Genomic DNA, 26,429 nt, shown 5'->3' with positions numbered 1-26,429 from the left:
TATATATATACACACACACACACACACACACACACACACACACACACACACACAGTATATATATATATATATACAGTATATATATATACTGTATATACACATCGTAGGGTAACCTGTTCAACTGAATGTGCATCGCAGACATGAGAACGGGGGCTTAACATATGATAACACATGGATATGTCATATGTCACAGTTTGATGTAGTAATTATGATAACTGTATACCTTGATGACCATTAGAGTAACATTCGTTACAATAAACAAGGCACAATACAAAGTTTTTGTGTATTATTTATCATATTTGTTTTCAGATTCACTTTTTAAGTGTGATACAGCACATATTGAGTACAGTCATATTAATAGGCCTGGTTCCCACCTAGGAGTTTTTGAGCAGTTCAAAAAGCGCTTTTAAATGCCCAACACAAGAAATCTCATGATTTTCAATGGCCCTGATTCACACCTGAGCAGAAAAACGCAAAACGCCCGAAAAGGTACAGGAGCTTCTTTGGGCAGTTAAAAGAGCTTTTTTGTCCCATAGACTTCATTGGAAATGCCAACAACACGTGACAGAAGCACATTTTCATGAGTACTTTTGCGCGTTCATACGCCCATTCTTCCATTGCCCACAATGTTTTATGAGCTTCCAATCAAAACGCGCGTTTTTATATACGCGCATACAAATGTGCTCAATGCACATAAACACGCAAATAACCGCATGCTGTTAACACGCGTACAAATGTGCAAAACCGATGCCGCCTAGGTGTTAACCAGGCCTAAGAGCTTAAATTTTATTTTGAAAACAACCATTCTTAGATCAGCCTAACTTAAACAAATACATTTCCAGCACATATATATCCTCCAATTATTTTCATTGTGTGTCTTAGGGTACTGAAATATCCTCTGTAGCTGCCATGGCTGTTTTTACAAACTTGTGCTCTCTCTATGACTGGTATAGGACCTCTATATAGAACTTAGACACTGATTTGAGGCCAACAATTAGGTTTCTGAAAACGGGGATGGGGCTGTAGAGGAGGGCACTGTGACTGGGTGAGTGGACTATGGATACCAGTATATCTGAGCTCAGACTCTGGGAAAAAATAGCACTTGTGGGTACAAAAAAAAGGATAAAATATTCTCATCTTTATATCAAAACAGTTTTACAAAAATCTTTTATTTGCATAGGACTATTGGAGGCAAGAGGATCCCATGAATATTAAACTGTATGCAAAAGCATTTTTTCTTATAGACTAGGGAATTGTTTGCTCATATATTTGTCCTGGAGACAGAAAGTAAGGTCAAATCCAAAACTTCTGAGTTGTCATTAGATGTGACGGACTTTCGTTTAATGGGGGCACTGGTTCCTATGACAACTTTCTAGGATAGAAATTGCTTTTGCTTTGGAGAGATTTCCTTTCCTGTTGTGTCTCCAGTGTAGAAAGTGAAGGGAAACCTGTCCAGCGAAAAAGGGATAGCAAAAAATAATATGGTAGAGGTTTTAACCCTTCTACTCTCTATAATACTGTAGAATACCTAAAAAAAGTGTTGGCTGTACATACACTTTAAGGGGGTTCATTTATAAAAGTGTGCAAGGCACTAGCACCACTAAATGACACTGACGAGTATAGGAATTTCCTATACTCTTTGGCACCATTTAGGGGCGCTAATGCCTTGCGAACAGCATCCGCTTGGAGTATACCTTTTATAAACGAACCCCATGAAGTGTCCAAGAAAGAGATATTTTTCTGAAATATTGAAATTATTATGAGGACAAGTTAGCTGTAATTGATACTTAGTGGAGTTCCTGAAATAGTGAATTGGTTTCATCGCAAAATCACATCTGCATGTATTTGAAACAAACTATAAGGAGTTATAAAGGTATCGGTTATGCAGTGAATTGGCTATCCACACGGAACTCAGGCATTGTAATTGATTTGTGAAATGTTAGAAGTATTCCATTGTTTTCAGATCTCATTTTCAAGTGCATTTCTCTCAAGGCCGCATAGTGGTTTGGTGCTCGGCCAGAAACGAAACCATTTATATTTGATAAGGCTCTGGAGATCTCTTCTCGGTTTATTGGTGAAAGTAATTCTGACAGTAAAGACAGTTTATGCAGGGATGGACAATGGTCCTTAGCATATAATTGTAAAACTGTCTTGCTGTAATTTCTAAAACACAAACACATTTCTGTAAAGAAGCCATGTCCATTTGCATGAGAATGATTTAAAGAGCAATGCCAGGGGCAGGTAAATTACTTTTTTTGTCTGGTAACACCATCCAGGAAACTATGCTCAGTAAAGTCCACTCAAATACCTTAAATTACCAAAGTGTAAATATCTCATGATCCTTTCCGGCCAGAATGAGCAAGGCTTTCACAGTGCCTCTGGGTGGGGATTATTTGTGCTGTAGAGCTTTCCTGAGAACTACAGTGTTCTGCACTACAAAACTGCTGTATATTTCAGTGTGTAGGAGCTACCAGACTATTTTACCAGACTACCAGACTATTTTTCAGTAAGATATAAATATATACAGTATATATACAGTACAGTATATATAATGTTACTATGTCTCTCTATATACAGTAAACACACAGTATATATATACAGTATGTGTGTAGATAGGCCACTTAGGGACTGTGGCAGTGGAGATTTGAATCTTGGCCTGCAAATTCCCAGGTTTTGGTTTGGGTGTTCCTAGAATATCAAATGACCCGCAACAAAAGGTAGACACGCTGGGGCCCTGTTGAAAGTACATTTTAAGTGTATCTAAAGCCAAAACTTTGTTGTTGGTTTTTTTTTGGGGGGGGGGGATTCGTTTTGGATAGTGATTGAGTCATAATGAATAAAAACCATTGCTAGAGGAGGCAAAATGTGAGAGTAAATTTCCCCAAAGTGAGGGATATATTCTCAGCTTAGACGGCTATCATTGGAACAGGTGTTCCCATTGAAAAATGTACGCTCAACTCTCAAATTGGTGACGACTTTATCATTAATATTATCTACTATTATTCTCCTCACTTTCTGTCTCAATGACAATAATGAAAAGAATATATAGAGAGGTCCTTCCCAGAACACAGACAGCAACACATACTTCACAAATTCCAAGCTAAAAAAAACATTTATTTTGCATCCATTTTAAATCCTATGTTCACTGCCCTACACTTAAAAGAGAACTATGGGGTGTTTTCCCCCCATAGTTCTCTTAGGGGTCACGGGAGGACATATACTAACCTCCTCCCATGACACAGAGCTCAGTATATCGTGAGCTACAGCTCGCGGTATACTGAGACCGCCGCAGCCGTGACGTTATGTGTTCACTCACTTCCCGATCTATTGAGCCGATGTGTGACAGTTTCATTGTCACGCGTCGGCTTGAACTATGAGGATGAGTGATTTTCACTCACCTCATAGTTTTCCTTTAAAGCCAGCTTCTAGTTGAAGCCTTATTTGGTTATGCCTCTATGACCTCTATGCCTGGCCTGTATAAGCAGATATATTCACTATGGACAATCCTTATTAGATAGCTGAACTCACCAAATACCTTTTCATTTACAAAATGCTTTATTGCATCCAGCAGGTTACAGCAGACAACAGGATACAGCAGATTAATGAATAGACGGTATTTGAAGGTCAAGGATTATAATGTTTCCAAGCTAGCATGTACATGTGGTCTTGCTATTGGCAGCCATGACACTAAATGACTACATGAAGAAGGGCGGTACATTACAAACAAGAGGAGGAAATGCATAAAAACATAAACCCAAAGCGCCCACAAGTTGCCCAGGGAAACACATTTTGGAATCTCAAGTTGTCGGTGGAGGAAGTTTGCCAAATTTTTCCCATTTCTAATTTATATACAAAGTAAAAAATCATATATATGCTATAATGCATTTAGGCAAAAAATTAATACAGAGATCTGCAGAAACATCAGCAAATACAAAAACATCACATTATTTGTAAGGTTAAAGTGGTATGATGCTCTTAGCAAAGAAAAATAAGGACATAATTTAAAAGGACAGCTGACTAGTAATTGTGCTAGTAATCATAGCAGCATTACTTAACCAGATATTTAAAAAATGATTGAGCCTGACAGGCACTGAACTGGAACAAGAAAGTGGATTAGGAGTCTGACCTAACTTGCATTATATTTATTTCAGATTGCTGATATAGAAAGCATTGAAGCTAAAGGGTGAGCAGGACAATCGAACAACAACTCTTTCTTTTAGATGGAGGTCAGAAATGGAAGCCTTCATGATTTGCAAAATATCCAAATTAATTCCAACTCCCCTAATAAAAAGCATAAATTAGCCAAAGTGTGTAAACAAAAAAAATAAAACTGTCCCCATAAAAACTCTGCTCTGTTAAGTGCTGCTTGTCCTCTTATGGGTTGAAACCTCATTCAACTTACTTCCTGTAAGCCCAAACCATCATGAACACATCTCCTAGTAGGGCATCACCGCGTTGGCCTGGGCTCACAATACAATAGAAGAAGACTCTCCCATTATAGTACAAATGTCATTCTCTGCAGTACAGAGGACTGCTGAAAAAGAAGAAAATGACCCCATTGGACCCCATGCCAGAAGACAGCTGAAAAAAAAGGAAGGCTGCACAACTCTGTACATTTAATAGACAATAAATTCCTATTGATAAATAAAGAGTCCTCTAAACCAATTCATAAATACAATGCCCAAATCAGTCATTTGCATAGTCTAATCTCTCATATGATGACATTTTGATTGCAACATTAATATCAAACTATAAGATTGTCCCAGACGCTCAATCTTTAAAAAAAAAGAATCATATAATCTTTATAAAATTCTTCCAATCACCTGTTTATTGTTCCAGCTGATATAAGGGCCAGGTGCATGCTGGGAGAGGGTGTAAATGTTCAGGAGTGACCTTGGGAAGTGAGTTGAGTGAGTCTCCCCTGGGTGAGCCTGGGGGAGGGCTGTGATGGATTGTTGCTTAGGGAGGAAGCCATGTACTCAGGCTGAGGCCAGGGACTGGAGTTTAGTCAGTGAGACTTGAGGATGGGGATGACATGGAGTAGCTTCTGCATGTATGAGGAGCCAGGGAAGTTGATCCTCTGCTGAAGCATGGAGATTACTTTCTGAAATGGACTGGTAGCTATATCATCGAGTACTATACAGCAAAGACAGTTCAAGACACAGATTTGCAGGTTGGCTTAAAGAAAATGGAACTGTAAACCCTAGACAGGGTAGGAGGGACCAATCTATCTAGCGGCTCCTTCGGGGGTTGGTGCTATTAGTAAACTATGGCACAGACTCTTTGAAATCATTTGTACAATTCAAATGCCTTTTGCTTACATTATTATGACACCTTTGAATGATGCAGCCCCATAATGGAAGCTATATGGCTCAAAGAACATTGTAACCAGCAGTGTATTAGTGCTAATAACAACTTTGATTTGAAATACTATATCTTAGCCATTAGTCTGGCACATTACCAGGGAACATAATAGCAATTCATCACTGTTGGGTTTTTATGGCACTGGTGTCAATAACTATGAGACACAGAAGTAAGGGGGAGTGTAATTAAAGTTAATGATCTCTCTGATAGGTCTGACAAAAGTGACCACTACCCTTCTGTAGAATGTACCTCAACATGAAGTTCTATATTTTGCTTTAAAAAGGCTTACATGGTGGGCTTGCAATAAATCTGATTATACTTGGTCTATTAAAGTAATTATAGTGTACTAAGGATTTTTTTTTTTCCAGATAGAACTGTTATTTTTTACTGTTTCAGACTTTAAATAGCTTGATGTTTTGCACCAAAGTTTCTTACATACTTTATTGTATATTATTTTCAAAGGATTTGTTCTTACCAACAGTTCCTAATCTAGTATAGAAATGCAGAGAGTTATCATTGCTTCATCCAACATCAAGCCTCCAGCACCCGGGCACAGGCTAGGAGCTGTCCATGCTTCAAGACAGCAACTTAAAGAAAAAAGCCGCACACCGCAGTCCAACTGAAATGCAATAGATTGAGTGGCTTCTAGGCAGGGAGTCTCGGGCTGGAAACACTCACGGATTACAAGTTGGTTGGCAGATGGACTACAGTGAGATTTTTTCTTTAATTTGCAGTGTTGGAGCATGGACAGTTCTTAGTTTAGACAAAGTCTCCATTTCTAAACATGAAATGTGATGGTCTTAACGCAACTCTGTCACTATTTAAAAAAGGCCCTGCCTAAAAAGAAAACAAATTCATACTTACCTGTCCTGCTGCTTACACTACCAATCTACAGTCTCCCAAAAAGCAAATCTTGCTGACGTATCTTATTATCTGCTCATTTTCAGGTTGGATACCTGATCCTTCGCTGCTTACTGTGATTCCATCCACCACCACCTTCACCACATACAAGAGGTTCTGAAACACACAAAAGTGGACCAGAATACCTAAAATCTCCAGGTTACCAGATCACCTTCTTATACTACACTACAAAATTAAACAAACTAAATGGTGTACTGGAAAAGAGTTGATCTGGTCACCTCAAGATTCTGGGCGTTCCCGTCCAACATGGTGTCTTCTAGCACCTCTTTTACATTTACATTAGAATATATTAAAGCAGAACTCCAAGTAAAAATGTTATTAACATTTACAGTGAGGCTACCCTTGCAAGGGTTGTACTCATTTTTGCCTAAGGTCAAAAATAAAAAAAGTTACATTCACCCGATCCTCCGTGCTTTTAGAACAGTCCTTCCAGCCTCACTCCCCCTCCTCTTCAATGGTCCAAGGTCCTGTAAATCATCATGTTCTACTGTATATACAATGTATAGGATGTGAGCATACTATCGCTGCAGCGGAGGAGACAGGCAGGAGGGAGTGCTGTCACAGCCGGCTGGCTAGGAGAATCGGGTGAGTATAACTTTGTTATTTTTGACCCTGGGTAAAAACCCTTGCTGTCTAAGGGTAGCCCAACTGCAAGGGTTAATGAAACTTTTAACCGGAGTTGCTCTTTAAGAAAATTCATCAGAAAGAGTGGGAATCCCTTAGGATGCCTAAGGCATGTAAGAGACACAGAAATGTAAGTGTAGAGATTCAACTAATCAAATTCCCTAGAGATATAAGAATATGTCAGGTGGTTTAACTCTTTAGCATCTACCAAGAGCTAAAAAAAACTGTTTTAGGTAGACTGGCCCTAAAGTAAGCAATTAAAGTAAGTTATCAGCAGTAGATTTCTACCAATGCCCTAATCTTTTTATTTTGTAGCAATCTCATGACTCTTATTACAGCACTCTACTTATTACCATATCAAATAGTTTATTTTTTATGCATATTACCACCTATTTCCTGGTTTCCATGCGTAATAGGAAACATAACAAGAACAAAATACATTGCTATTTTTAAAATCATGACATAAAATTCCCCACAAGTATATATTATCTTTGACAGCTGTTATATTCAATTCCTCATGGATGAAATCCATATAGACTGTCCTGAGTAGAGTCTCAGCATGTATAGTATATTTGTGAGATTTAAGATCTCTTGTTGTTTAGGTTTATGTTCTTAAAAAGTGTATCAAAGCATTGAATATTCGTCAGATGGAAGACAAACTATCAGAGAATCAGAGATATCATGCAGCTTGAGCTTCACAACAGCATCCAGTAAAACAGCATCCCATGAATTATGTATGTCACATTTTCATCAAGATTTCAAAGAATTACATAGATTTAAGAAATATTTCATGTACTGGCGTTGCGTATGCTAGCTGGTTTTCTAAAGCTGAAGGACATCATTGTGTGGTGGTTACTGTGTTTTCTTCAGGAAAAGCTGGCAATATTGTTTTTATATTGTGACTTTAAATAGTGGAATTCTGTTGGTTAACCTAATAAAAGAAAATAACAGATATAGGGTTATTTTCCATAGCTACAAATGATTGCTTTGTTTTCATTCTGTAGCTTGCAGTAGGTAAATGTAACATAAAGCCTTATTGGTTGCTATGAGAAATATCTTCTTTGCACCAGTTTTCATGCATTAGTCGATTATGTCTGCCTATCCTTCTGTGTCTATTGGCAGGGGCTAAGGGAAACTGCCTCTTGTCAAGTTCAATCTGGTCTACAAATGCATATATTTTCCACAATTATCCCATTATTGAATAAATGCCATGAATAAAGAAAGGAATTGAGTTATAAAACAATGGGCTTTCCTTTCCTCCATTTTGTGGTTACTAACTTTTAATTGTAGAAGTTGGGGAATGTTTTCATCGTGCTAGTTTACATAGGCTACAGAACCAGGCAGGGTCCTATTTAAAGATGAACTCTAGGGTCCATGATTCGAATCCTGGCCAGGACACTATCTACAAGGAGTTTGCATGTTCTCCCTACGCTTGCGTGGGTTTCCTCCAGGTACTCTTGTTTCCTCCCAAACTCCAAAGATGTGCTGGTAGGTTAATTTGCTCCTGTCTAAATTGGCCCTCGTATGTATGCACGTGAGATAGGGTCTTTAGATTATAAGCTCCACAAAGGCATGTGAAGCACTGTGTAACTTGTCGGTGCGGTATAAATACCTGTAATAAATACAGATATTCCTCACTTACTTGCTTTGCGACCACTTGCACTTACGACCAGCTCTCCGACCTTATGTGCGGGAATGTTGCAGCGGTAGTGCGACGTCTCGCCACTGTCGCCAGCGGTAGTGCTGCACTTCGTTCTCCACTGAGGGTCTCGGTAAGTACTTTATTGACCGAATTACAGTACACTGTACAGTACTGTACATCTGCAACACTATACAGTACTGTACTAATGCAGTACAGTACTGTATACAGTTCCTCGCTTAACGACCAATTAGTTTAACGACCTGGTCGTAGGAACGGAACTCGTTAAGTGAGGAAATAAAAAAACAAATATACAGGTAAAATACATATACAGTACAGGAACTGTCTTAGCTGCTCTTCTATATTTGTGCTCCAGACCCTCAACCATATAGCACAGCATATTTTTCACTCTATGATTTACTTACACTGCAACTGAGCAATACCATCTAGTCTAGGACCCATCCCAACCAATTACTGGATAATTAAGCATCAGCTGTATACTGTTAAGATTATCACTCTACTCTCCTCATAAAACTTGCCAAAGTGCTGACTAAACGAAAAAATTATATAACAGATTGCTCCATCCACATTAAACAGCATGAATGGTCGAATCTCCTGCAGGGCTATTGTATTCGGATAGTGATGGGTGTGCCGCTGCCAGAATACCTAAACAGTGATGGCAGCCAATTAGATGCAATCACTGTTCACCTGGTAACTTCAATTTTCTGATGGAAGAATGCTGGACAGAAAGCTGCCAACAGGGCCACCCACTGAGCAAATTTCAGGCAGTTCATCAAGAAGTGGCTGAAATTCTCACATTGTATGGCTAGATTTAGGATGCTTGTATATCTGCCTGGAGTTCAGCAGTAGGGTCATTCAATGACAGTCATACTAATGCAGTTTTGATGCAACATGACTTACAAATCTGATTTCTCTATAGTAAAAAAATTTTCATGATCATTGTATTAAATAATTCACAGAAAGTATATAACAGGTATAGAAATGTTTGATGCAAGAATTAACATTGTGGTAAACAATATAGTAGTTCCAGAAGTTAGAAAAGTAAATGAGATTAGAGGGTGATGGATTAGAGGAAATAGTTTTCCATTTGGAGTTACATATATCTATATAGCAAGATACTAAAGCTTGCACTTTTTCCATCTGACCACAGAAAATCTGCAGAAAATCTATAGCTGTATGGCCAGCTTTAGATGTTCCTTCCATTAATTTTTTTAAGATACTTTATCGGTTCCCAGCATTTGGGGATCATAGATTTTGCCAGCGTTCCATTAGTAAATTCTTTTTCTAGGTGGTTGTAATTTTTGTTTGTGACTTTACCATCTGCAGGTTTTATATTGCTTGTAGGCTTCTATGCTTTTGCCATTTCGCTCAGATCATTATAAACAGCATCAGGATTCCCAACTCCACTCATTTGCCTCAGTCATTACAAGGAATGTCATTTTAACTTCTGGATTGTCTATTTTGTGTTACAGAGAATATAGAAAGGGGAGTAAGATCTTGCTTTGTTTTTCTTTGGTGATGGTGCTGGTGGGGGCTCCGACCATGGAACTACATCATACAAAATTGAAATAATGTTTATTTTGGAAGCTTTAGCCTTTGATATATTGATCTATTTTTTCACAGCATCTCGATGGTCATTATAAAGCAATTACATTTAATACTTTCCAAGCGCTCTCATCCTTACACTTGTTTACTTTTATTACAGGCCGGAAGATTTGCTATGCAGGCTACAAGCATCCTTGTTATAAAATTGCTTACTTTCAAGACTTAACTGCACGAGTTGGTTACCATCATGCTCATCAGGTCTGTAGTGGAGAAGGAGGTCATCTTTTAAGCATTGAAAGTGAAGCTGAGCAAAAACTCATCGAGAGAATGTTGCAAAATCTGACAAACTCAGGGTCTGGAAAGTCAGACGGGGACTTCTGGATCGGCCTGTCAAGGAACTTGCAATCCATGGCAACTTCAGGAGCCTGTCCAGACCTTTACATGTGGGCCGATGGGAGCACTGCACTGTTCAGGTATAATTATTAGTGATCCTAATAATCTCCAAATGAACTTAGCATAAGACAATAACTCAATTTGGTTTATTATAAAATGTTAATAGAATAACAATTTCATTGAATGTCTCTGGATGCTCTCAAAAACCAATTAAGTTGACTCATTCTGAGATAATGCTTAACACACCTTTCTATTTTTAGCATTATCTCACAAAAGTTAATTTTTCATTTTAGTAAAGTTATTACCAAGCTGGTCTGGGAAATTATAAAAAATTAAAACAAATCTAAGGATTATATTGTTAATTTTATGAGTTTGCTAAATGGTAACATGAACATCAATATAAAGTTACTGTAAAGTGTATATTGATTTTTCTGTATAATTAATGTATGTAATACTGCAAGTCTTTATCTAGTTAACAGACCTTATGTTTGCAGGATGAATCTTTAAGTGGACCTATCATTAAAATTCACACTTTACATCAATTAATAGATGACATATCAGTGTTACCAAATCACATTACTATTCTGTGTTATAAGAAAAAAAATGCTGTTCTGTAGGTTCCAGATTAGACAACCTAGATCACATGGTTTCTGGCTACCAATCACATCGGCAGAGAGCTTATTATTTCCCATGACTAGTGAGATATGAAGATCAAAAATACATATCCCATGCATATAGATAATAAGCTGTATGCAGAACATACATTAACACACATTGATAAGATACAAGTTTTTGCTAAGTTGAACACTGTGTCATGCATTTTTAAAAATTATAAAGAATATAGTTTCCCTTGCAAACAAATAGCATTTGATTGGCTTTGGGGGAGGGGAGATTGATAATGATCTTAACACTAATGTATCCAAATGCTTAAAACAGAAGTATATTTTTTAAGAAAAGCCATCCCTCCCAACAGTATATATAAATATACATACTTTATTTGCAAGAGTCTTCTGGTTGGTCTCATGAGGTCATGGGTCTTTCTACTATGCAAGGGGAAGGTCCTAATGGTGTTCACATAATTACATGTGCTATTATACTCTAAGCCCAGGCTGGGTGATGACCCAGTTGAGCTTTGTGCAGTTTAATTGGTTCACCCAATTGATAATACCTTGTCTCCAGACATAGTACTCACATTTTTGTACATCTTGCAAGTCCTTGAATGTCTTTAAAAGTTTTTTTTTCAAACAGCAAAACAAGAGTAGGGAGGGCGAAAATACCCAACAGTAGTACATCTTCTTCAAAACCTGACAGTCTCTGCATGGAGCTCAGACTTCACCCTCAACCAGCAGGCAGAAGCAGCATCCATTACAACAGAGATTCCTTTGTTTTCTCTGTGCCTAATATGACTGCAACTCTGGACCAGTGGAGATTCAGGTGTTACTCAATTGTCTCCAGCACTATCTCCTTAAACTACTGCATCATCTTGAATTAGGCAGGTAGGCTAGTGGATGTTCATGTGGTGCTCCAGTGTTCCTAGTAAATACCCGATAGTAGCTAAATAATCATGGGTGGGGTCCTTCGAAGATAATAAGCAGAATCCAGTAGCAAGCAGGTACACATGGAAGGCCCAGAGGGCCAGTGCCCTTATGTCTGGGCAGGAGCCCAGCATCCAATAACAGGTAACAACATACAGGTAACAACCTGCAGGCAACAGACTGAAATTCCAGCAGCATAATCAGGGGTTTTGCTACGGCTAGACCCAAAACCACTGACAACAATCTCATCAGTGATTGGCTAACCAACAAGCACCAAGGCTAACCATGATGTATCCCTGACACAGCCCTCTGAACTTTAAGAGTCTGGCAGATGAAACATCGTAGACAGCCACTGAGTACATCCTACTGGAGAAATCAGCGCACTACAGTAAAACCGAAAAATTAAGTGCACGTTTAAGCAAGCGCTCAGAAACACATCTCTGCTAGTAATGAGCCTAGCCTTGGTGTGAACCCAGTTTGCCTGAGTTTGCTCAAGCCCACTTGAAACTGTGACTACCAACCCCCAGACCAATCAATTGCAGAAAGATGCATTCTCTGCCTCTTTGTCATTTATATCTGCCAATCACTGATTTGGCCCAGCAGGGGGGTGTGATGGTCATAGTTTTGAGCGGGCTTGGGCAAACTCATGTGAACTGGGTTTCCACCAAGCCCAGGCTCATCTCTAATCTCTACATCTAGAACCACACACAGTAGTGCATTCTTAGTTCTTAGTACTGCAACATTAACATTCTCATGGCATGGGGCATTGTGTGTGTCCATACAATGGTGTATTGCTGTCATCAAATGGTTGAAAAACACATATGTATTTTTTTTAGTAAGACAAGATTGAGTCCTACGTACAAACAAAAAGATGTCACATTTTTTAAATGTAGAGATGCCAGCATAATGCCAGATGATTGCAGATTAGCTGGTATAGGTTATTATACTTTGAGTATTGCTCTTTGTTAAACCCAAGGATAATAACCCATGTATGTGCTTTGATAGGAACTGGTATGCAGATGAACCATCATGTGGCAGTGAAGGGTGTGTGGTCATGTATCATCAACCAACTGCTAATCCTGGAATAGGAGGACCATACATGTACCAGTGGAATGATGACCGGTGCAACATGAAGCACAATTTTATATGCAAATATCCACCAGGTAAGTAGAATATAATAATTTGCAGCCTATTCTCAAATAGGTTTTCTAAAAGAAAAAAAAGAGATAATTATTTCCTTCCTACTTGTGAAAAAAACTGTTAAGTGACTTATAGCCTGAGTATATTAACCTCATGGGGAGAGCTGAGAGTGAAGCCTGAGCCCCCATGTCAAACCAGCCATGCTAAGATTGACTGTTTCCAGAAGCTGCTGCCATAGATACCTATTCAGTTCAGCTTCATATCACATTGCCTGTTTTAATAAAAAATCTTTACTGGCTGATGTACTTGTGACTTGGATCCAAATATGTGATAACAGACATTGCCTGCTTTAGCCCTCTCTCCAATGTTTCCCTTTGATCTCTTGGAACACAGCCTCACTTTAGAGCAGCATAGACAGTAAAAAGAACCAGCCTTGCAGCTTGATGAAGATATCTTCTGGTTAACGTCTATAAAGAAATAAGATTAACATCAAAAGACCATATATATGTATCTCTTGCTGCAATCAATGTCAGTGTGGATAAGTCAATTTCAACAGAATCTACAGATAGAGCAAGACTGTTCTGCCTGGGAGGGCAGGGATAAAGTAGCATCTTGTCCAAAAAGAGCATAAATATTGTTTACGTGTTCGCTCCACGTGTACAAAAAAAAAGACAAGACCAACCAAAAACGAGAGATTTCTTTATACAATGCAAAACTATACACCAGTAGAATTTTCAATTTTATAGAGCGTGGGTTGCCTCCCTGTGGGCGGCAAATTAACACCTCGCCCTATGGTAGGTGCACTTAGGGAAAAAGTAGAAAATAATAGGATTTCTGGAGGGGTGTAATTGACCATCCAAGAGAGATATTACTAAAAATATATATCAAATTTTATTTTGTGATTTGTATAAAATTAAAAATCAAATGCATTTAGTCAAAACCCTGCATTGGATTTGTTTGTACAAATTTAGTCACTTGTATAGTACATACATATTGATACAATCCAGGTGTTCAAAATGACATGATATTGATCACAGAATAAACAATAATATAATAGCCCCTATCATGGCTTATCTTAAAAGGTCCCGACGCGTTTCACCAGTGGCTTCATCAGGGGACCCAAAGTGTATCTGACAATGAAGAAATGACTTTGTTTAGACATACATTGGGTTAGAATCACAGACATCTATAATTAGGCAATACCAGGTTTATATAGGTGGTCTATTTTGAACAGATTGTTGCATACAGTTGATCGCCATGGATCTGGTCATTGAATACTCACAATGCAGGGTTAGTTTGCGAAGTAAGGGAGACACTTGGGAGGATCGGGAGAGCGGAATCAAGATGACCCCACCGCCACCTAAACGATCTCCTTTATTGTCACACCTGGGACCTCAGGGTTACACAAAGAGAGATGGCAACCAATCGTCCAGCCGCCTTCACTAGGATGCTTTATCCAAGGTGAGATATGTTGGGAGGAGGCCCGGCTGTATAGTAATATAATCCTATTGTATTTGCCTGTTGGATAGAGGGAGTGGCATATATATTGTGAGCTGGGGAATAGGTAGCGGGTACAATTGCTCCCTGGGGTGAGCAATCTTGCAAGGTTTAGAGACCAGACCAGTGACTTGTCTTCAAACAGTGTTACATTTATTGGTGCAACACACAGGCTATATACAGTGCTCAAAGAAAGTAAATACTTCAAAAACAAAATCCTAGCCGTGTCCCGGCACTAACTAAACATACGATAGTCCTGACTACCAACCTGTACAAACCTATTGTTTGTCAGGCTTCAGCAAAACCCATTGACCAACCTTGTGCTCCAGCAGATAGAGACTGTCTGCTCCCCAGGCTCCAGAGCTCTGTCTGTTTGCCTCACCTGCACTAAATTGCCACTGAGGCAAAGCGTAAAACCTGGGGCTTACTATAGGTTCCGGAAGGTGTAAGAGAGGAATCTGGGTGACACATAAACCCCGGACAGGACCTCTCCTTGCTCTCTACATGATGACCTGCTACAGTATATAATGGTTGTCCTCAATTGTTCTGCCAAACTCCTAGTCTGGGTCCCATCGTCTGTGTCTAGCCATGGTGTCCAGTGTGTGTGTATTCGATTTATTTTAATTATTCATAACAGCCATTTCCTGGGTTATATGAGGTCATCGCTAGGATGAAGATAGTCTATGTCTAAATTAGCATTGTGTATATATGCTTTCATGGCTTCTCTATAAATCAGAGTTTCCATGCCAAGAGAAGGGAAAGGAAAAAGAGAAAAAGGGAAACACATAATGAAATAATGAAATAAGAAAGGGAAGAGAAAAGTGATAAAAATAAAATGTGTGTACCAAAACACCAAAAATAAAACCAAAACCAAAAGTATGCAAAGAAAAGTGACCAGTGGAAATTAAACAATAGGATTATATTACTATACAGCCGGGCCTCCTCCCAACATATCTCACCTTGGATAAAGCATCCTAGTGAAGTCGGCTGGACGATTGGATGCCATCTTTCTTTGTGTAACCCTGAGGTCCCAGGTGTGACAATAAAAGAGATCGTTTAGGTGGCGGTGGGGTCATCTTGATTCCGCTCTCCCGATCCTCCAAGTGTCTCCCTTACTTCGCAAACTAACCCTGAATGGTGAGTATTCAATGACCAGAACCAATGGCGATCAACTGTATTACTACAATCTGTTCAAAATAGACCACCTATATAAACCTGCTATTGCCTAATTATAGATGTCTGTGATTCTAACCTAATGTATGTCTAAACAAAGTCATTTCTTCATTGTCAGATCCACGTTGGGTCCCCTGATGAAGCCACTGGTGAATTTCGTCGGGACCTTTTAAGCTAAGCCATGATAGGGGCTATTATATTATTGTTTATTCTGTGATCAATATCATGTCATTTTGAACACCTGGATTGTATCAATATGTATGTACTATACAAGTGACTAAATTTGTACAAACAAATCCCATGCAGGGTTTTGACTAAATGCATTTAATTTTTAATTTTATGCAAATCACAAAATAAAATTTGATATATATTTTTAGTAATATCTCTCTTGGATGGTCAATTACACCCCTCCAGAAACCCTATTATTTCCCACCAGTAGAATTTTGTTTGAAATAAATTGTTTATGAATTATTTGTTCAATTTTCGAATCTTTAATGGGGTCAAATCGACCATAGAGGTTAACAAAATCAGAGGAGCAAGGTGGAAAATTGTTCTTGATTGAAATTCTGACAGTTGATGTGGTTTTCGTTTGAGAAACTCCATTCATTTCCAAAATGTGCAAATCTCCATTCATTTCCAAATTCAGAATGGACTGGTGTGCAGTATTTAATCTATGTAACATACAACACAGCAAATGGGCACACGTTTTCTAGTAGCTCAGTAAACATGGAACTCTCTTTCTACAACACACATGGCCACTAAATTCTGTTATGTAAGAGGGTGTGGGTGGTGCTATCTCTCACCCAATATCTATCTATCTATCTATCTATCTATCTATCTATCTATCTATCTATCTATCTATCTATCTATCTATCTATCTATCTATCTATCTATCTATCTATCTATCTATCTATCTATCCAATCATATGAAAAGGAAAGTACACTCTCCTTGAATTCTATGGTTTTATATATCAGGGCATAATAAATATCACCTGGTCCTTAGCAGGTCTTACAATTAGGTAAATACAACCTCAGATGAACAACAACACATGATATTACACCGTGTTGTTATTTATATTACAAGCATAACGCCAAAAATAGAGAAGCCAGGTGTGAAAAACTAAGTACACCTTTAGATTCAATAGCTTGTAGAACCGCCTTTTGCGGCAATAATTGAAGTCATCATTTTTTGTATGAATCTACTAGTCTCTGACATTGTTGCAGTGGAATTTTGGCCCTCTCTTCTTTACAGTCCTTCCTCGTTTATTGAGGTTTGTGGGCATTTTTGTGGGCACACATAGAGTTTTCTTTTGGTGGTATTTAATCACCACTGGGATTTACATTTTTTAACTATATAATTAAAAGGTACCGAAAATTAAAATAAAAAAATGTTTTCCCTTTATTATGTTATAAAACAGTTATTACCCAATTTTTGGTAAAATGTAAAGATGGGGTCACATCAGTTAAATAGACAGCAAACATGTCAGTCCTTAAAATCATAACAGGCTGTATGACGCATGTGACAATTTTATAAAAAGTGCTTTGCTTATTGCACATATCATCGAGTGCTGGCGACTTCTATCATGGACAGTCCTTAAAACTGCGCACACCCGCAAAATCAACAAAAAAATACCACACCCAAAATTGGCCATAGATGACGCTTTAAAAGCTTTTGCTGCTCATCAATTTATTGTTAACAGTGATTGATGGCCTTAAAAGTATTCATTATTATTATATCACACTCTGACAATTGCAATGATATGAAACATGTGCGGCGTAATGGAAGCAATTGTCGTTTTCACACCTAGATGCACCCGACGCATGTTTGCCCATGAATGTGGGGGTTGTGGACTTTAAACATTTTTTGTGTTTTTTTTTTTTTTATGCCCTGATACTTTGAGCATTTTCTATTCTTTTCAGTTTATTATATCTATTACACTCAAGTTTAGCTAAAGCTTCTTGGTATGGTAGGAGTTGTTTTGGCATGATGTAAAATAAATAACTGCTTGTTACAGCTAGCTAATGGATGTCTACACCTCATCGGGTATTTTCTTTTCTTTAACAGAAAATATCCTAGAAAAAGAAAAAGGAGATAGAGCAGAGCCAGACTATGGTAAGAAACTTAAAAAGCCTTCCAATGGGGGTGGCAAGTATCCAGTGATTCACCAGGAAAAAAAGGATAACTCAATAATAAAAGACAAATTTATGGGAGCATAAAAAGATGGAAAGTCAATCAGGCAGAAATAAATAATTATCCATGTTTTTCAGATGTTCCCTTTTGTATTACTATAATTCAATTTCCAGATTTGATGTAATGTTAGAAGGGACATATCTCAAACACAGATTTTTACAACTAGTTTATGCAGCTAGACTTGAGGGAATAAAGATACCAAAACAATTGTGTGGGCTAAACAGATGCCTAAGAATAAAAAGAATAGCAACTAGCTAGATGTACGGATGGAATATGATTCACTTAAACAAATAGCATGATCTTCATCCACCAGCACATCTCTCTTTCATGTACAGGCTTATCTTAAGTGATCTTAGGTAGGTATGTAAGTATACACCTTCTTGTCGCAGTTGTTTTTGGAGTTTATGCCGAAGAAATACTTAAACACATCATTAGTAGAGCACAACCTATGGCAGTAGGTCAATGACATCACAGAGGAATATGTTCCTATAATCCCTTGCACCCTATATACAGTAATACCTTGGTTTACGAGCATAATTCGTTCCGGAAGCATGCTTGTAATCCAAAGCGCTTGTATATCAAAGCGAACTTCCCCATAGGAAATAATGGAAATTCAGATGATTCGTTCCACAACCCAAAAATATTCATATACAAATGATTACAATACTGTACTGTAATATAATACTGTACAAAATATAAAGACAAATAAACCAATTACCCATACCTTTGTGGTTGGTGTGAGGGGGACGAGAGAGAGAAGGATTATTGTGTAGGACGACTTTCACTATCACTAACGGAATCACTGCTATCTCTTGACTCAATGGAATCTTTTTCATTTCGTGAAACCTTAACAAGGAATCTATCCAATGTGACATTGTGTTGTCGTTAAACAGACTCATCGCTCACACAGCTACAGCCTTATTCGGGTGGCGCTTTTCTACAAAATTTTGCTCTTATTGCAAGACATTTGCTTGTATATCAAGGCAAAATTTTTCAGAAATGTTTGCTTGTCTTGCAAAACGCTCTCAAACCAAGTTACTTGTAAACCAAGGTATTACTGTATATAAATAATAGGGATTCAGAAACATTGTTTACTTGCTTGCTGAATGGACATGGAAAATAGGGAGACTGTGCTCAGGCATTGTGTTTAAAATGCAAAAGTGAACAAGTAAGGGGTCCAAAGAGCCCCTTCATTATTTTACTACATGTCAGGTTACTTGAGCACCTGCTCCATCAAATAGGAGATGGAGTATCTGATTTTCAATCTTTACTATACACCAGCACATTTTCATGCCATAACAAATCTACAACTTAGTACATGGTTTAGATATACAGTACAATATTATAAATACACTGATATATATCCAAAAATATAATATGTTGCAGGTAACCAGTCCTTAGATGTGGTGGCTGCATTAGTTTAACATTTTCAGGCAAGAACATTTTTAGCATGAACAAATATTATCCTTTGATTGTGCCAGAAATGCCGTGTCCATTCTGTGAGATAATCTGGAAGCAAATTTCTTTCTGCAAACTACTAACCCCACCTCCCCTATGTAATAGAGATGAACAAAGACAGGAGTTTTGAATCCCAGTCTGGATGGTTACCATTAGACATCCAACCACGCAAATACAATTGTTTTCTTTCCTTTCGGATCAATTTGTTATTTTATTTCTTTAATTTTTTGCATTTTGGATCCGAAATCTGATTAGATTTGTTATTCGGATTTTGGATTCATCTGAATTTTCATTTTAGAATGAAGTCACAGCCAAAAAAAACCATCTGATTGGGCAGTTACATGTCCTATTTAGTTTAGTTCTGAACAAAATTCGGACGGATCCGAATATGTGTTAAAGGAACGTTTGGATTTGTTTGCATTCATTCAAATGCGTAAATTCTAATTCAGATGCATCCGATTGTCTGAATTTTATGAAATTTGGATGAATATCCATGAAACAGGGGGGCGTGGTCTGGATATGGAGGAGTGAGGCCGCAGCTTGCCGGAGCTCTGCACAGCCTTTTCTCCCGGGACGTCTCAGCGGACTTTACGGGGCTCTCTCCCCCTCATGTCACAACTCAAACGGTCCCGCTGCACGTCCCCAACGTTACCTCCCCGGGATTTGCTCCACTACTTCGGGCACCCGCCGAATCAGCCGCAGGCCGCGCCGGAATCCAACATGGCGCTTGGCCGTTACTCGGTGGTGAGTCAGCCTCCCCCAAAGGAGCAGTCTAAGCCGGCCCCTAACCCTGCATTCTCCCGGTCGGATCGAGAGATCTCTCCGATCCTAACACCTGATCCGCCACCTAAGGACGCTACCCAGAGCCCGGGTCGCACTGCAACAGGTCACAATGATGAGGCAGACAGTGACTACACGTGGCGATCCCTCCACCCTAAACTCTCCACTAAGGCAGACCTGGACGATATGGCTGCCAAAATAGTGCAGGCATTGAGGACAGAAGTCCATGAAATCAAACAGCAAGTGGAGGCATTAGACAGCAAAGTGACTTCTGTAGAAACTGTTACAGATGATCTCCACTCCAGGGTGTCAGCGATGGAAGCTGCAAATGCGGCCACGCAGCAAAAATTGACCACCTTACTTCTGAATCAGGATGACGCAGAGAATCGCAGTCGCCGTAACAATATCAGGTTGAAAGGCATTCCAGAGGCAACATCAGGCCCTGAACTGCGATCCACAGTTACAGCTATACTTAATATGTACCTAGGCAAGCCTCCTGGTGACCCCATCGAACTTGACCGCGTGCATCGGGTACAATCGTTTCACACACCGGACTCTAACACACCCAGGGATGTGCTGTGCAGGGTCCACTTCTTCACAGTCAAGGAAGAGATCATGCGGAAGGCTTGGAACAACGGCCCGCTAGATTTTGATGGTGCCTCGATACAAGTGATGCCTGACTTGTCGCGACACACGCTGCGAATGCGCAGGTTATTAAAACCCCTGCTGGATGTTATACGGGCTGCAGTAGCTTCTTACCGTTGGGGCCATCCGTTTCACCTCATCATTCACCATCGCTATCACTCTTTTGCCCTCCACACACCTTGTCAACTGCCTGATCTGTTCCAGTGGTTAGATGAGGCGCCCGTCGATCTTCCGAACTGGCTGGATTTCCCTACAGGCCCGGCAGATACCGCGCCTAGAGCCCAAAGGCAAGCTCGCCCTCCCAGAGGAAGACGCCGCTACCCACTTCGTTCATCTTCGGTGCCAGCACCTATCAGCCATGAAGCGTGAAGGCGGGAGCCATAGACGATCCACAGTTATTTATTTGTCACAGGAACTCACCCTTTGTTGTTTGGGGGTCGACAGCCCAGTGGACGGTGGTCCCGAGCTAGGCCGGGGCCGGGCTCTGTGTTCCTGACATCGCCCCTACAGTGGATCCAACCGACCTCCGCCTGCCAGACAAGGATGTCCGTGTGGAGATGGCGGTATACAGGATGCAGGTTATAGTAGTTGCTTGCAAAGTTCCCTTCTCCCTCCCCGCTCCCCCATTTTTGGATTGTTTGTTTTGTTTTATTGGTAGTTATGTATGATGGGGTCCCCGTCCGCTCCCATCATAATATAGTGCTCCTGTTCTTGTACCATGTTATACGCTGTTGTACATGAGGGAGAGACGCTTGTTATTCGGAGGTTTGGCCGGCATGGGACAGAGACCCTTGGACAGAGTGACTCCCCCGGGGAGTCCTACCCCAGTCCAACAGTCAGATAGCTTCGCCTGTGGAACCGAGTGGAACGGATCATAGGGCAGCGTCCTGTGCCGTCCCGCCGCCGGGAGCGGGCAGTGCATCTCCACCTTTGATGCTATATAGTTAATTCCATAAATATTGTTACATCAACGGTTATAGCTACCACCCCCACATAGGGTTACTCCGTGCTTTGTGCAAAGGGTTGCTACAATTGTCTTGCCTGTACCAGTAGTCTGGACAGGATACATACACCCATTGGTGTATACTCGGTAGCTTACGGATACCAACTCTCTGGGTAGGGGCCCACAACCTCTAGTTATTATAGAGTACTCACCCTCTGGCTTCTCCCTGCTATATCTATCCTCTTTCTTCAACTTCAACTTCCTGTACTTTCCCCTACTGAACCGTCTCCCGCTCCCAGCTAGGGACGATGGCAGCGATGATGTTCACCTCACTGAACGTGCGGGGGCTGAACGTTCCTGAAAAACGATCTAGATTGCTGACAGATCTGAAAAAATTTGGTTCTCAGATAGTGTTCCTGCAGGAAACCCATTTCAGGAAGGACCAGGTCCCCAGGTTGCACAACCGGGATTTCCCAGTTGTATATCACTGCCCCTCCCCCATCTCAAAATCTAAGGGAGTCTCTGTCCTTTTGGCCAAGTCTGTTCCATGGCTCTACACCGACCAATATGTAGACACTAATGGTAGATTTCTTCTCCTGAAGGGGACGATAGGTGGCGTTACAGTGACACTGGCCAATGTCTATGCCCCAAACTCAGATCAACTGGGATTCCTTCGCACTCTGGTTCAGGTCCTGTTGGAATTTGCGGATGGCATTCTGGTCCTAGGGGGCGATTTTAATGTGGCTTTGGATCCTTTACTAGATGTCTCCCGGGGTACTTCCCACTTAGCCTTTTCCTACCTGAAACAATTAAAGGCAGAACTCCACCTTCTACACCTGACGGACACTTGGCGGTTTTTACACCCACGAGACAGGGACTACACCTTTTTTTCACAGGTCCATCACACTTATTCCAGGTTAGACTATTTTTTTGTAGCCCACAAAGAGCTCTCACGGGTGTGTTCGGCCTCAATTGGCAACATCCTGCTTTCAGATCATGCCCCGTTACACATGTCCTTAGCTCTGACGGCGTCCCCCTCCCCATGCTTCATGTGGCGATTGAATGAATCGCTCTTGCAGGACCCTCAGAATAAATCTGATGTTGAATCCGCGATACCCTCCTTTTTTGAAATAAACGCCTCTTCCGTTACGTCTCCCCTGACCGCATGGGAGGCTCATAAATGTGTCATTCGGGGCATTCCTGTTGAAACACGGAGCCCGCAGGAAACGGGAGGGGGGTAAACAAGTGGCTCACCTGTTTGAACGCTTACACGCATTAGAATCGGCACATAAGCGATCGTTGGCTCTCCACACCCAGGTGGAGCTGCGTCTTGTCAGGGAAGAGCTTAATGATTTGCTGTTCACTAAGGTCAAACGGCGTCTGTTGGGGGGCAGGAGAACGATGTATGAATTTTCAAACAAGCCCGGGAAACTCCTAGCACGAGCTTTGAGAGGTAATAGGGCTAAATCCTTCATTGCTCAGATTAAAACACGATCTGGCAGTACAGTGTCGTCCTCCGGTGACATGGCTGAGGAGTTTAGGTCCTACTATGAAGCCCTGTACAATTTACACCCCACGCAGGCGGGGGGGACGCGCAACTATCGGCCCCCGACCCACGGGCCTATATCACCAACTCCAACATGCCCACTATACCCGGGGAAGACAGGGAGGCACTAGAGTCTGAAATTACTGAGGCAGAACTGGAGTCCGCTCTGAGATCATCGGGGACTGGCAAGGCGCCGGGTCTGGATGGCCTCACGGTGGCCTATTACAAGTCATTTTTGCCCCAGCTATCCACCCACTTCCTCTCGGCCTACAATTCGGAATCACCCCTTGCCTAGAGACACGCTTCAAGGGTGGATTACTCTGATACCGAAGGAAGACAAAGACCCATCGCAGTGCAGTAACTATAGGCCCATTGCTCTGTTGAACGTGGACCTTAAATTATTTTCTAAAATCATTGCCAATAGGTTACTTCCGTTCATGCCGTTACTCATTCACCCAGATCAGGTTGGGTTTATCCCCTCCAGAGAGGCTAGGGACAACACCACCCGGGTCCTCAATGTCATCCACATAGCTAAAACTAGCCACCAACCTCTTCTCCTGCTTTCCACGGACGCCGAGAAAGCATTCGACATTGTCAACTGGGGATTCATGATGGCGGTCTTGCGACACATTGGCTTGGGAGCTAATATGATCAAATGGATCTCGGCTCTATACTCTTCACCGTCTGCTGCGGTGAGGGTAAATGAAACGAGATCGACGGACTTTCCCCTGTCCAATGGTACTCGACAGGGATGCCCACTCTCGCCCTTGATTTTTGCCCTTTCCCTAGAACCCTTTCTGGGCACCATTAGGGCATCACAAGACATCCCGGGGCTACTCTCCCCAGCGGGAGAACAGAAGGTTGCTGCATATGCAGATGACCTAATTTTCTTCCTCACCGACCCTCTCGTGTCCACGCCCCATCTGATCTCTGAGTTAGCCACCTATGGCAGATTGTTGGACTTTAAGGTGAACTTTTCCAAATCAGCCGCCCTAAACATCACCCTAACGACCGATACCCTCACCTGTTTACGTGCTGACTTTCCCTTCACTTGGGCCCAGGACCAACTTAAATACTTGGGGACACACATTACCGCAGACATTCAACACCTTTATGCGACTAACTTTGCGCCCCTGATGGCGGCAATACTAAGAGATATACGGTTCTGGTCAGCTCATACTATTTCCTGGTTTGGGAGATGTGCGGCCATCAAAATGAACGTTTTGCCCCGGGTCCTATATCTGTTCCAGGCCCTGTTGATATTTCTCCCTTTAGGAACACTGAAGGGAGACTCTTGACAACCTGGGGACCCTGGATTTACTTCCAACACTCAACTAAATTTGCGGATCTCCTGGCAGGGGGACCCTGAGGCACTGAACCCTTTGGCCGTGCCTGCCTGGGACGCGCCTTCTGAAAGGCTCCATTCAGCTAAGGGCCCCACCACCTAGAGGTCGGATGAGGTTAGACCCCCTAAGAAGGGAGCGCAGGGAGGCGATTCGGGACTCTATTCTTCCTCTATTTCTTCCCTTATGCTCTAGGACACTGGTCCTCTGTTGCTTTTTCTGTTCTCCCTCTTCACTCATTTGCTACTTGCGCCTGCTACCTTGTCTAGGGAGAAGCTGAGTGTGTGCTCCTACTAGAATGGCTTCACAATAATGGTTCTAAGGGGCTCGTGATGCTCCCCCAGAGGTTATATATTGTTAATACTGACACATACCACAGCCGGCTAGATTGTAGATTAGTTTTATGTTTCTCTCAAACTACACACACGCCAGAGGCTGTTAGACATCACAGTTGGAATGTTTTGACTGTTGTTATACAAATGGTCTTTGATCTGTTTGCCACTGACAGTGGAATTTCTCTGTACAATGCCGGACCCCAATGTGTTCACATGTTGTTGTTTGTAACATATGTATCAATGCTCGTTGCTATAACTTTGTACTGTCGGATATGTCAGTTAATAAACAAATTGAAAAAAAAGAATATCCATGAAACAAAATTTACATGTCTAGTTACGATGGCTCCCTGCACAGACACAGTAAAAGAGTGAGCACAGGGACAGGAAGTGTGTTACTTGAAGAGTCATCAGATCAAAATTAAAGGAAAAAAGCCTGAAAAAAACCTAATGCAGCCACACAATTTAAAGATTGGTAATCTACAATCTATTACACTTTTGTCTTTGAGTTTACAAATGCTTTCATGTAGAGTAGCAACAAATAAACTTATAGAGCCAACTTATTGCCACCAAAAGATTCGCGCCTAAAACAATGGATCTGCATATAGTAGTACCAAGTTCCCGTTAAAGTGGCTCCGGTGCACCTTAGGAAGATTTACAGGGTTATTCACAAAAAGGTGAAGAGTTTGGAGAAGGCAGGAAAAGTGAACAATCTAGGACAAATAGCTGATTTGGAAAAATTCTGCAATTCAGCTCCCTTACCAGTTCAGATATGTTGTCCTAGATTATTCACTTCTCCTGCCTTCTCCAAACTCTTCACCTTTTTGTGAATAACCATGTTAATCTTTTTATGAGGCATCCAGGTTCAGAAAATGTTGAGACTAATGCAAAGCACATGCCCATTTTATATAGTGTGATGTGATGGAATCCTTTTTGGGCTCAGATGCTGTGGTCGCAGGCTGGAACAGGGAGAAGATAATTTATAATGCCCAGCAGCCAGGGCTGTCCCCATAATGAAGCAGCCTAAGATGGTTTCCTCAGGCGGCATCTCATTGGGCCACATTGGGGGTGCGGCAGGAGTATCTGTTGCCTCCTTTCTGGCAAGAAGATCCCAGATTGCTAAGAGCTCTTAGAAACCTGTGACACTCTGGCTGGCACTTGCCCAGCTTACTGACGCCACTGGTTGCCAGCAGCTGAGTGGGACAGCTCCCGGCAACCAGTGACATCATTGAGGTGGGTAGGATGACAGCCAGAGCATTACAGTTTTCCAAAGAGATCTTAGCAACCTGGGATCCTCTAGCCAGAAAGGGGGCAGTGGGTACTGTGTGCCCCCCCCCCT

The 26,429-nt window shown here is 41.0% G+C and overlaps 1 protein-coding gene across 2 annotated transcripts in view; it reads left to right on the top strand.

Moving 5' to 3' along the window:
• Nucleotides 1–26,429, top strand: part of CHODL (chondrolectin) — a 69,801-nt gene that overhangs the window by 39,393 nt on the left and 3,979 nt on the right. Inside the window, exons 2-4 of one of the 2 annotated variants that reach the window (XM_018569840.1) lie at nt 10,275–10,587; nt 13,048–13,205; nt 17,918–17,965. In XM_018569840.1, the coding sequence (XP_018425342.1) occupies nt 10,275–10,587; nt 13,048–13,205; nt 17,918–17,965 (519 nt within the window). The remainder of the gene's footprint in view (nt 1–10,274; nt 10,588–13,047; nt 13,206–17,917; nt 17,966–26,429) is intronic. The other variant, XM_018569841.1, reaches the window with a different exon arrangement.

Source organism: Nanorana parkeri, unplaced genomic scaffold (genome assembly GCF_000935625.1).
Source record: "Nanorana parkeri isolate BGI_ZX_2015 unplaced genomic scaffold, ASM93562v1 scaffold1408, whole genome shotgun sequence".
Taxonomy (NCBI): Eukaryota; Metazoa; Chordata; class Amphibia; order Anura; family Dicroglossidae; genus Nanorana; species Nanorana parkeri.
This window is presented reverse-complemented; position numbering and strand designations above follow the sequence as displayed.